General features: G+C 48.6%; 1 protein-coding gene across 2 annotated transcripts in view; it reads left to right on the top strand.

Moving 5' to 3' along the window:
- ASH1L (ASH1 like histone lysine methyltransferase) overlaps positions 1-12,633 on the top strand; it is an 820,515-nt gene that overhangs the window by 577,996 nt on the left and 229,886 nt on the right. For both annotated transcript variants that reach the window (XM_086947410.1, XM_086947409.1), the window contains exons 19-20: positions 8,142-8,390; positions 9,180-9,266. In XM_086947410.1, coding sequence (XP_086803536.1) covers positions 8,142-8,390; positions 9,180-9,266 — 336 coding nt within the window. The remainder of the gene's footprint in view (positions 1-8,141; positions 8,391-9,179; positions 9,267-12,633) is intronic.

Raw genomic sequence — 12,633 nt, 5'->3', positions numbered from 1 at the left:
CACGGAGTTGTTCAATAAACTTCAATTGTTTCAGATCCTAAAAGTGTGATGTGTCTCATCAGTTCAGTTCATACGTCTTTATTTCAAAGTATTTTATTTTAAAAGACAGACATTAAAAACTCTGCTCTAAACTTAACACAGTGATGCAATAAATACTATTATGTTAACAGTCTTCATAACATTAAGAATTACTGAATAAAAATTAAATCCCAGGCACAATGCTTCTCAAGGTAGGTCTAGTACAGACGACATACAAAGATGCATATGTACAATGGATAAAACATGATTAAATATAAAGACGTCAGAAAATACGTAACATCAATATTAAAACATGTGATCAACTATCTGACTGATGGGTGCTTAGCTCTGATGATCCAAGACCACCCCAGAAATTTTGCCACTGCTATGGCCACTGGGACTGATGTATTGGTCCGTAATAGCCATAGTGCCTCCAACCCCACCCGTGTTCTCATATTTATACAAATCGGTTTTAGCCATTTTCTCCGGGGTGCTGAGTTTTCAAGGCAAACAAAGAGAACATGGCCTATTGACTCTTTTTGGTCCCTGCACCATGGGCAGAACTCATTAGACTGCCCACGCCATTTACTAGTAAAAGTTCTCAGGGGGAGCGACTCAATCCTAAGTTGTGCCTTATCATAAACTGCAACACTGTGGCGACAAGTTAAACTCCCCAGTCCAAACCCACAGGTGCCTGAATGACAAACTGGATTATTCGCAGTGCATATCCACAAGTTGCTGGGTAAGTAACCGGATTTTCTTTAATAAATCTACACTGGCATTTGTGGAACGTGTTGACGTTAAATGTCCCTATGCTTCAAAACTAAGATTTGCATGTTTTTGTGGGGCATTCACATCCCCTATTCAAGCTGACCGAGCGTTACATCGGCCGCAGGCTCGCACTCACGTCCACGGACGTTGATTGAACAAACTCATGCCAGAGGAACATGCAAGCGAGGCTGCATTGATTCATGCCTCCAGGCTTTGGAACTTCCTGCCTCTTCCCATCTGTCAGGAAACCAACCACCTCTCGTTCCGCAGACAACTGAAGACATGGCTTTTCCCATAAATTCCATCTGCTCCTTACCGCGCGTTTGCAGCGCTGGGATGCCTCCGGGTAGCCACGCGCTATATAAGAGAATACTCATATCATATCATATCATTTCCATGTGTGTTACCGCATTAAAGGAAGGTTGTTTTCTGGTAACTTTCAAAACAAGATGGCATTACCACCCGCGCATTCACTTACTGAGTGATAGGTTTCTCACGATTGGTGCGGCTTTGTTGCAAATCAGTATCACTCGCCTGTCTGCAATCTTCTCTTTTATTCTTAGAACAGATTTGGATGTTAGGTCTCATGATCAGTTTCGGATCAAACACATCTTTTAGGAATAGGTCATGGTGGCCGGCAGATCTTGGTCAGCTTCCTTGTCCCGTTCAGAAATCAAACAAGCATTCACAATGCAATAGGTCTTGCATTATTTAAGTTTGAGCTATTGGCATTGTAAATGACAATGCCTTTTAATAATTTGTTTTTAAATCCTGCAATCGTTGCATAAACACGCACTTTGAACGTATAGTCCTTGCTTGCGATGAGCAAGGCTGGCAGTCAAAGAGACTGCTAGCCTTGCTTATCATAAGCATGGACTATAAGTACAAAGTGCTTGTTTATGCATTGATGCAAATGAATAAAAGGCATTGTCATTTATAATGCCGATAGCTCAAACTTTAATAATGCGAGACCTATTGCATTGTAAATGCTTGTTACTAAACTGTTTTCATCTTAGACCCCAGGACTGAATCTAGAGTCCAGTCCTGGAATTACAAAAGTAATCTACAAAGTAATCAACTGTATTTGTGTAGAAAAACCCATTGAGCTCAATGTTAAATTGTGTTAGGACTATGTTGTCTACTGCAACCCCTGTACCTATTGTGTTTACAAAGTCATTACTTTTCTGCAAAGTAGTTACCTGAGATCACTCATTATTGAGAAAAGTATTTGTATACCTTTTGGTTCTAAAAATAAAACAACTATATCTTTTGATATAAAAACAATTGGCCTGGAGTTCAGTCCTTGAGTGTGTGAAACCTCTTGCTGACTGAGGGAGTACGACAAATTCTTTACACTGTCCTCTGGTACTGCCTTACTGCTCGACCAAGCTACCACTTTTGAGAGTAAGGTCAGCCCTGACTTTAACCTCTGTTATACCTCTGGGGTTTGTGGTCTCTACACACACTGTACCTTACTTTGGTCCAGTATATATAGAGCCACTTTCTCACACCGACGATATACCTGAAGTAGCCACGTTTGGAGCTAAATATACTAAGGCTCAGAAGAATGGCATGCCTAGGTCCTGGAGGCCTGCCAGGATAAACTCATAAGCATGATGAGGTATTGGGCTGGAATTCTGGAGCCGGAAGAAGAGACGAAGAGCTCAGATGCTGGCCGGACATACACTGCGCACAAAGTGCTTTACCAATAACAGCAACAGCATTCATCACTTCTATGTGGATGTATCACACAGTGACATCCTAAGAGGAATGCAAATGGTGCAAAACTTCATATTTGATGGTTCCATTACGTTGTTCATCTGACACTCATGCTGGTGGCCAACAGCTCTATTTGGGAAGTCATCCAGTGGAATAATACTTCCTCTAATTTGTTTGTGTTTAGTTTAGGTTAGATCAATGAAAGCCACTCAGATAATCTGTCTGTGAACTGTCCCCCAGAGAGAAACACTTTAGTACACTGCCCAAAACCAGATGTCCAGTGCCAACTTTCACATACATCATGAACTCCAATGTCTAGGATGCAGCACAGCAGTGCACAACCGTCCATGAAACATAAGGGGGAGAACGCCTCAGTACTCACCCATATGCTCATTACATTAAAAATGACGTTCAAATGTATATACCCATAGATTTTACTGCGTGTGTTTGTATGAGAAAAGGTTGTACAAAAAGACAACTCTATTTCTGATACTATGCTAACATGATAGGACAGGTACAGTGTAAGATGCAGAACAAAAAGTTATGGAGAAAAAAGTTTAGAATTGTGTGGACTCCTACTTCAGCCATCTAGGTCTAGGTCTGAGTGGGTTTCCACTTAGCAGGTGGTGGAGCGACCCTTGACCTTGCCTGGTAGATCGCTCCAGCCCTCCACCCCCACCCCCGCTGCATCTCCACCACTGCTTCTGCCTTTCACCCTTAGTTGGTTCCTGCCTATCCCTAGGCACTGTTTCCCTCGCCCCCGTGCCCTCTGCACTCTTTTCCCGCCGCTGCTGCCCCTGTGGCCCCGCCAACCCCCCCCCGCACCCATTCGCGAGCCCCTGCCTCCCACCTCCCAGCTCCCCTTAAGATGCCGGCAGCTGCGCGGTGAGGAGAGCGACCTTTGACCTTGCCTGGTAGGCCGCTCACCCCCCCCGCAACTCCACCGCCGCTTCTGCCTTGCACCCTTGGTTGGTTCCTACCTATCCCTAGGTGCCGTTTCCCCCGCCCCGTGCCCTCTGCAATCTTTTCCCGCCGCTGCTGCCCCTGCGGCCCCGCCCCCCGCGCCCATTCGTGAGCCCCTGCCTTCCGCCTCCCAGCTGCTTCCCCCTCCCAGCTCCCCTTAAGATGGCGGAAGCTGGTGCGCCGAAGGCGCGCCTAAGGCAAGCCTGTCTGCGCCCATCCCCGCCCAGCGCCAGAACCCCTGGACCCCTCGAACGCCACAACACCAGACTCCACTACGATGCTGCCATCCTCCACGCACTCAACGCCGGCCAAAACCACACCTTCTTCCAGGCCACCCCGAAACGGACCCACAGACCCTTCTCCTGCCACACCTGCAGCTTCACCTGCGACAGAACCACCAAACCTCCAAGGACTGGAACCAACCACTTCCGCTGCATACTCCTCAACACCCGCTCCGCACACAAACACTCTGTTGAACTCTGGGATCTGCTCAACACCTCCGCCCCAGACGTGGCCTTCCTGACCGAGACCTGGTGGAACGACTCCTCGGCGCCCGACATCGCCATAGCCATCCCGGACAGCTACAAGATCACCCGCAGGGATCGCGCCAACGGAACCAGAGGAGGAATAGCCATCTTCCACAAATCCACCCTCAAGGACGCCACCCACGCAGACGACACCCTCAACACCGCCGAACACCTGCACTTCCGGAGCCACACAGACCCCAACACCACCCTCAGAGGAACACTCATCTACAGAATCCCCGGACCACGGGCTCAGTTCAGCGACTCCATCGCCGACCTCTCCAGCACCTCCACGGACTACATCCACCTCGGGGACCGGAACGTCCACCTCGAGAACAACAACGACGCCAACTTTGACACCCTGATCGACAACCTTGACAACCTCGGCCTCCAACAACTCATCACCGCACCCACCCACGCCGCCGGCCACACGCTGGACCCTGTCTTCTCCACAGGCACCCACGTCGCCTTGAACCCCACCACCGAACTCCACTGGACCGACCCGACCACCGCTGCATTCATTTCACCTTCAAGAAACCAACCACGCACCACCACACCCAACAGTTGCCTCGCCGCTGCTGGAGCAAAGTCACCGACTGATCACCACCCTCGCCCAGAACCCACCCACGACCCCACCAACCCAGACGCCACAGCCCGCAACTTCAGACAGTGGATCGACGACTGCGTCAACACCCTCGCCCGCTCAAGAATCCCTCCAACAGCCACGCCAGCAAGAGAGCCACCTGGTTCACCGACGAGCTCCAAACGTGCATGCCGGAAACTGGAGAAAATATGGCTCCACGAACGCACACCAAACAACCACACAGCCCACAAGGAGGCCACCCGCAGACATCACCACCTCATCAGACTAGCCAAGAGATCCTCCTTCAAAGACCGCTTGAACAACAACGCACACAACAGCAAAGAGCTCTTCAGAATTGTAAAGGAACTCTCCAACCCCAGCGCCAACGCCAACGACATCCCGCCCTCACAAGAACGGTGCGACTCACTAGCCATCTTCTTCCACCGCAAGATCGTCGACATCCACGACAGCTTCAACACCACAACCTCCCCGACTACACCAGACTCCACCTCCCCTGTGAACACCACCAGCGCTATCCGCCTGACCTCCTGGTCCAACGTCGACGAGACACGCAAGATCATGAACTCCATCCACTCAGGATCTCCGTCAGACCCGTGTCCACACCACGTATTCAACAAAGCAGACGCAGCCATCACACCCCAACTACGGAAGGTCATTAACATCTCCTTTGAAACAGCGACATTCCCGGAAAGCTGGAAGCACGTCGAAATCAACGCCTTCCTCAAAAACCCTAAGGCAGACCCCAAGGACCTCAAGAACTTCCAGCCTATCTCCCTGCTCCCGTTCCCGGCAAAGGTCATCGAGAAAATCGTCAACAGGCAATTGGCCCACCACCTGGAAGACAACAACATCTTGCACCCGTCCCAGTCCGAATTCAGACGAAACCACAGCACCGAGACAGCCCTCATCACCGCCACAGACGACATCAGGCGCCAACTAGACAACGGCGAAACATCAGCCCTCATCCTCCTGGACCTATCGGCCGCCTTTGACATGGTCTGCCATCGCACTCTAAAGACACGTCTCCTAGAAGCCGGAATCCAAGAGAGGGCCCTTGACTGGACCACATCCTTCCTCTCCGACAGAACCCAGAGCGTCCGCCTCCCACCCTTCCGATCCGAAGTCACCGACATCATCTGCGGCGTCTCCCAGGGCTCATCCCTCCGCCTGACGCTGTTCAACATCTACATGGCCCCCCTCGCACAAGTGGCCCACCATCACGACCTCAACATCATCTTCTACTCCGACTACACCCAGCTCATCCTCTCCCTCATCAAGGACCCACACACCGCCAAAACCAACCTCCACCAGGGAATGAAGGTCCTTCGCCGACTGGATGAGGAGCAGCCGTCTGAAGCTGAACTCGGACAAGACAGAGATACTCATCCTCGGACCCACCCCCTCAGCCTGGGACGACTCCTGGTGGCCGACCACACTGGGAACAGCACCAACACCCACCGACCATGCATGCAACCTAGGATTCATCCTCGACTCCTCCCTCTCCATGGCTAAGCAGGTCAACGCCATCTCCTCCTCCTGCTACAATACGCTCCAAGTAGATCCCGACCGAAACAAGAAGAATGGTGACACAGGCCCTCGTCAGCAGCAGACTGGACTACGGCAACGCACTCAACGCAGGAATCTTAGCCAAACACCTACGACGACTACAACGCATCAAAAACGCCTCCGCCCGACTGATCGTCTACGCCCCCGCCACCTCACCACCATCTGAGGGACCTACACTGGCTCCCCGTCGACAAGAGGATCACCCACGCACACAAAGCACTCCACAACGCCGGACCAGCCTACCTTAACAGCAGACTCAGCTTCTACACACCCACCCACCAGCTCCGCTCCGCCAGCCTCGCCCTCGCCGCTGTTCCCCGCATCCAACGAACGACCTCCGGCGGCAGATCCTTCTCCTACCTCGCCGCCAAGACCTGGAACACCCTCCCTACCCACATACGGCAGACCCAAGACTTACTCGCCTTCAGAAGACTCCTCAAGACCTGGCTCTTCGAGCAGTAGCAGCACCCTCCCCCTTCCCCTCCCCACAGCGCCTTGAGACCCTCACGGGTAAGTAGTGCGCTCTACAAGTACTCTGATTGATTGATTGATTGATTGGAAACTTGAAACTATGGTCCTGAATGAAGATCCAGGAACAACCACTGAGGCACCTAAACAGGGCCCAACATATGTCCCCAACACTTATTCCATTACTCTCGGAGAGCCACTGCAGCGTGTCTTACCAGGAAAATGCAAGACGCAAACAGGCTCACATGCCTTGGAACCTCTGGAAGCCTCCAACCTTGCTAAAAATTCTAGAGGCCTTGCTGTATGGTATGTGCGGTCACGTTGGGGGAAAGTCCAAGACAGCTTTTATAAACTGGGACCTATGCAAGAGGAGGATTGAAGACTTGATGAAATTAGTGTGCATCAAAAAGTTGTTCAGGAAAGAAGCACAATTCCCCTCACCTTTCCTCATGCCAGCCATGTCCCAGTAAATCAACAGGAACACAAACAGATGAGAAAGAAGGAGACAGTGATGAGGAGAATATCTGTGCGCTCTTAGGACAGCCCGCAGTGTCTCATCCAGGGATTCCACACTATTTTGAAATTCTTAGGGCAGCCCTGCGCTTCCCCATGGATAATGGATTATTTTGTGATCAATAGCTGCAGAGATGGTATATTTTCTCTAAATTCACAAATGTTCTCCTCCTGTATTTAAATAAAACATCCTACTTACTGAATGGAATATGTAGTCGCGATTTCAGTTGTTTACCAGTTTATTCCACAGTGCACTATCCTCGCTGACAGGTGCCATCTGACAATATTACAGCTGCTTTTCATAAGGCTTGCTTTATCTTCTTGCTATACATCTCCTTTTTAAATATGAACCACCCCACTGAATCTCAATGAGCAGATTGCGACACGGGTGAAAGCAAGGACACCATCAGACTGGAAACAAGGAAGTATAAGAAAAGGAAAGACAAAGCAGCAGGCTTTTTCTGTCTTTGCACCAGGGATCTCGGACAACTTCCCTGCATCCATCAGGACTGCCCCAACGTGGCTCCAGTTTAGGAAAGGGGGAAGACATATCTCTTTAAAGAACTATGCCGTAATCATGCACTTTTGCGCCCAGAACCCAGCTGCCTCTCCTATCACTTGTTGACTATATCCTTGCCTTTGACTCTGTACATCACTCCGCTGCATTTAGCTAGGTGTGTACTACACAAATACATACTCCAATACATAGATACATACAGATATAGCAGTGCCATAATTTTACATGTAGATTTAGCATAAACCGTGGCTGTGCATAAGAAGAATTCAGATGACAGTTTCTGTTTTCAGTGACATTTTGTACACCTAAATTTGTCAGTGCCCAGAAGTGTAAGCCACTTGACCCATAGCTATTCCAGAGATGAGCTTCTTTCAAATATCAATGCCCCTTAAATCTTCTGGTATCACTGCTTCCTTTATTGAAGTTCATCAATGTAGCTTGATACTTGTCCTTATTTCCCTGTTTTCTTTTTACCCAGAGGTTTTATGGCAGAAAGTCCCAAGTCGGACGTGGCGTTTGTCGTTTGAGAAAGGCCTATTACAGTGCCCGGCACGAGGCCTCCGCACAGATTGATGAGATTGTGGGGGAGACAGCCAGTGAGGCTGACAGCAGTGAGATATCCCTCTGTGAGAAGGACAATGGACATGAGAAAGATGACGATGTGATCCGCTGCATCTGCGGCCTCTTCAAGGATGAAGGACTAATGATACAGTGTGAGAAATGCATGGTGAGGACCAAGTCACTCATGTTATAAATTAAGTCTCTGCTTTGTGGTAAAAAATGTTGCACCATTTCACTGGCACGTAAGACACTCAAAATTATTTTTGGGTAAACTTGAGCTTGACACCCTCAGAGCCTGGCTTTAGGTACCTAGGCGGCAAAGGCCAACATGGACATTTTTGAATCCCATAATTGATTTAAGGATACAGGTAGGAGTAGAAAATGAAAAGGAGTCATCTTATGTAGTGGAGAAGTGTGGCTCAATGGTTAGAGCGGCAGACCCTGATGCAGAGGTCTGGCCTGGGACAAGGGTTCAATTCCCGCCTCGGCGGCTCTTGGACTCAATTTCCCCGGACCTGATAATTCTCGCCTCGGTGCCTAGTCTAATCATGGGTCCCACTCTGTGACTCTGGGCAATAGCTTGCTTAATCTCCACAACGGCCCCAGCAGCGCTGTGGATGCCTGGCTTCACCTTGGGGGTGCCCAGGAGTGGACATTTCACAGGAAAGCCAGGATGGGTTCCACAGCGGTATGAATACAGCGCTACGAGGCCTCCGGGTAGAAGTGCGCTATATAAAATACACTACATTTACATTTACATTTATGTGCGATAGGAATCTGCAGTGACGGATAAATAGCTATTGAAGCATGCATGCGTTTTCTACTTCCTTGTTAAATAAATGCTGTTTCTTCAACGCCACTAGGGGCTTTTGACAGCTTGAGAATTTAGATCTGGAAATACTCGTATGTTACAATATGATTACAAAATGTAGAATACTTTTGCATTTCATTACAGGTCTGGCAACACTGTGATTGTATAGGCGTGCACTCTGAAGTTGGCCACTACATGTGTGAACAATGTGACCCGCGGCCAGTGGATAGGGTGAGTCTTCATTGTTGTGGATTTCAAATAGTATGGTTCTCCTTAATTGAGAAATCTGGGCTGTGGAGCTGCTGACCATTCTTTACTTTGCAACATCTCTTTAGTTTAGGGGTTATATTATGTGTTTCTCAGTATATCTTACATTTTTCTTGACATAAAGGAGAGCACTTTTTTCAACATAATTAAAAATAAAGATTCTCTAACATTGGAACTTTAATATATTCACATGCTTGAATCATTCCTAGTTGCCAGGCTGGGAAGCCACAGTACATTAAAATAGCAGTAAACACTGTAAAATGGCCATAGGCCTAAAACAACATTGTACAGTTAGTAACACTTCCATCTCATTTAAAAGTATCCAAATGCCAGCCAATGAGGTTAAGCTCTTCTATTCTCCCTAGAGGCCACCATAGCTCAGATTTCTACTGCACGTCATGCGTGAGGGAGTCATTTGGCAGTGCTCTGCTCTCACTTTTCAGTAAACCTAAAATCTGTAACTTTTTTGTTCTGCCCTGGATTTGACCCACACCCTAACTTCTGCTCTGAAATACTGTGAGTTGTTTTTAGAGAATATTCTATTAATTATTGGACCAGGGAGAGTTTTATATTTGACAGTCAGTTGTCATCAACTGTCAACATGAATGACAGAGAGACGGAATCTCTTATCAAACTCTGTTCATCTTGTGGGCACAGGAGATTTATACTGAACACCCTCATTTTCATTGCATTTGTTGCCTTTATCTGAACCATAAGGCATCAAGATGTGATATATGGAAGTCTTTATCCACTATCACTCTTGAAGACAGAGAAAGGAGGTTGGCATTTTTTCTTATGGATAAACAGAATGTTTGAGGCATATGAGCTGTAGATTGCATACTTTTGCTTAGATCGCCATCTGGTGTTGGGCTCGGATGTTTGCACTTTGTTATTGTGGAAGTCTTTGTAGTCACGAGATAGGTGACTCCTCCTTTGGTTATTAGCGCGCATGGGCATCGACCCCATCTCCAGATTGTTTTTTTCCACCATCGTGTTCGGATGTGATTTGCTGCGCTCCGGGTCGGTGTAGTTTCGATTCCCCTTCGACGCGCAAAGCTCGACGGTATTGTTTCGATCGCTCTCTCGACGTGTATCCAGTTCCAAAGAGATTTTTTAGTCCGGTCGTCGACGTGGGCCGTTAGGCCGATCGGCGTCATCAACCAGCATATATGAAGGACTCCATTTAAAAAAATGCAAGTGTGGGGCTTAATTCCCACACACAGATCTCCCCGAGGTCTGCAACCTTTGTCTCTCTCCAGAACAAGAGAGTCGACATTGCCAGGCCTGTGATTCTTTCAGGTCCAAGAAGACTTTACGTGATCGCCGGGCTCGACGTCACGAAATGTCTGGATCAACCGTGTCAGTGCCGGACAACATCTTCAAGGCAGGGCCTGACAATCCTGAACCGGAGACAGGAGATGAACAGGCCAGCGTCTCTGAAGCCGACGAATCAGACTCAGAAGACCAGTTGATTACTCCAGGTCAATGGAGCGTTTGTACTGACGTTGACGCCCCTGCCCCGAAAAAACAAAAGACTCCGGTAACACCTTCACCTTCGGGTCTGGGTGGACACTTTGACAATAGTTCAGAAGTCCCGCCTCCTGGCCCGTTCCGAAGCCCACAAAGCCTTCAGGCAGCTCGGGATAGAGCCAGCCACATCACGTTGCCGAAAGACATTCTTCGGCACCAAAACATAAGCCCAAGGTACCAGAATCTTCGGCACCAAAGCAAATTCAATCCAAGACTTTGGATCCGAAAAAACAGCCTAAATCTTCAGAGTCGAACACACCACCTAAGCAGAAGGACACAAAAACCCCTCCTAAAGCTAAGGAAGATAGGCCAAAACACCACTCGGAGCCCAAGTCCTCGGTGCTGAAAAAAGACCATGGATCCAAGGAACTTATCCATCCAGATCCACCGGATCCTAAGCAAAAGACACTCCATATTGACCCCATTACTGGACAAGTCACCTTTATACCACCTAAAAAGAGGAAATTGGACACCTCAGAAGGCCTGAGATACCCTCAAAGAAAAAAGACTCAGCCACCTCACCTATGAGGCCTTTTTCTCCACCTCCACAGCGCCAAACCATTATACTTTCTCTAGCACACTCTCCAGTACCTCCTCTATCACCTGCAGCACAAGATGATGATGAGGATTTAGGGGGTGGGGATAAAGACATACACCCAGTGGTAGAAGTGGGCGGGAATGGAAGGGCACGGCGTGCCCCTACTTCTAAAAATTATTTCAGTCCGTTCCCCTACTTCTTACTTTCAAAAAAGCATCCTGGCACGGCAAGAATAGTCCAATTTAAAAACAATAACTTTTTCATTAGATTCCAGGGGCTGCTCGCACTTCTCTGTGAACTCCAGAGGCTGCAGCAACCCCCGCCCCCCCTGAACTCGCACAGAAGTGATGAGCAGGCCCATTGTCATTCCGATTGAGGCCGATTACCCCCTTTCGAATGACAATGCGCCCGCCTTCTGCAAGTGCCAGTGAGATCGGAGTTGGTGATTACAGAGGACCTTTCCCTAGACAGAGTATGTGGGGAACTTGACACCTTGTGTAATTTGTTAATGAAATGAAGAAAGTTCTTAATAAAGCGCACTGCGACCAAGCGGCTTCCTGGCGCTAAGATAAAGAGCTAAAGAGTAGGTATAGCCGAGGGAGATCAGCTAGAGTATGCTATGAGAAACAAATGAATCTTGAGAGCTTTGCGGAATTGGGAGTAGACTGGTATAGTACTGATCGCCAGAGGGAGAGTGTTCCAGAAACGGGGAGCTAGTACAGAGAATCTAGTGCCTCCAGTTTTAGATCTACGGAACCGTGGAACAGTGAGGAGAGATTGATTGGATGAACGAAGGGCACGTTTAGGAGTGTAGGGGATAATGCGAGAGTTGATGAAGGCCGGGGCAGTGCAGGTGCGAGCCATGAAGGCCAGGCAGCCCATCTTAAAGAGGGATCTCTGGCAGGTGGGAAGCCAGTGGAGGTATTTCAAAACAGGAGTGATGTGAGAGGACTTGGGAAGGTGATAAATTTGACGGGCGGCCTGATTCTGGATAGCCTGCAGTCGACGTAGTTCGTTGGCCGGGATGCCCACATACAGGCTATTCCTGTAATCAAGACGGGAAAGAATCATTGCCAAAATAATGAGTTTAAGGGCATCAGATGAAAAGAAACGGGACACTTTCCGGATAATCCGGAGAGAAAGGAAACAGGAAGAAACAACTGAGCTGTTCTGGGCATGCATAGAGAGGTCCCGACTGACTTTAATACCCAAGGTCTTCGCGGAGGCAGCCGGAATCGGTGGGGGGCCGAAGATGGAAGGCCA

Source organism: Lissotriton vulgaris, chromosome 12 (assembly GCF_964263255.1).
Source record: "Lissotriton vulgaris chromosome 12, aLisVul1.2, whole genome shotgun sequence".
Taxonomy (NCBI): Eukaryota; Metazoa; Chordata; class Amphibia; order Caudata; family Salamandridae; genus Lissotriton; species Lissotriton vulgaris.
Note: the sequence above shows the minus strand (reverse complement) of the source record. Positions and strands in the feature narration are given on the sequence as shown.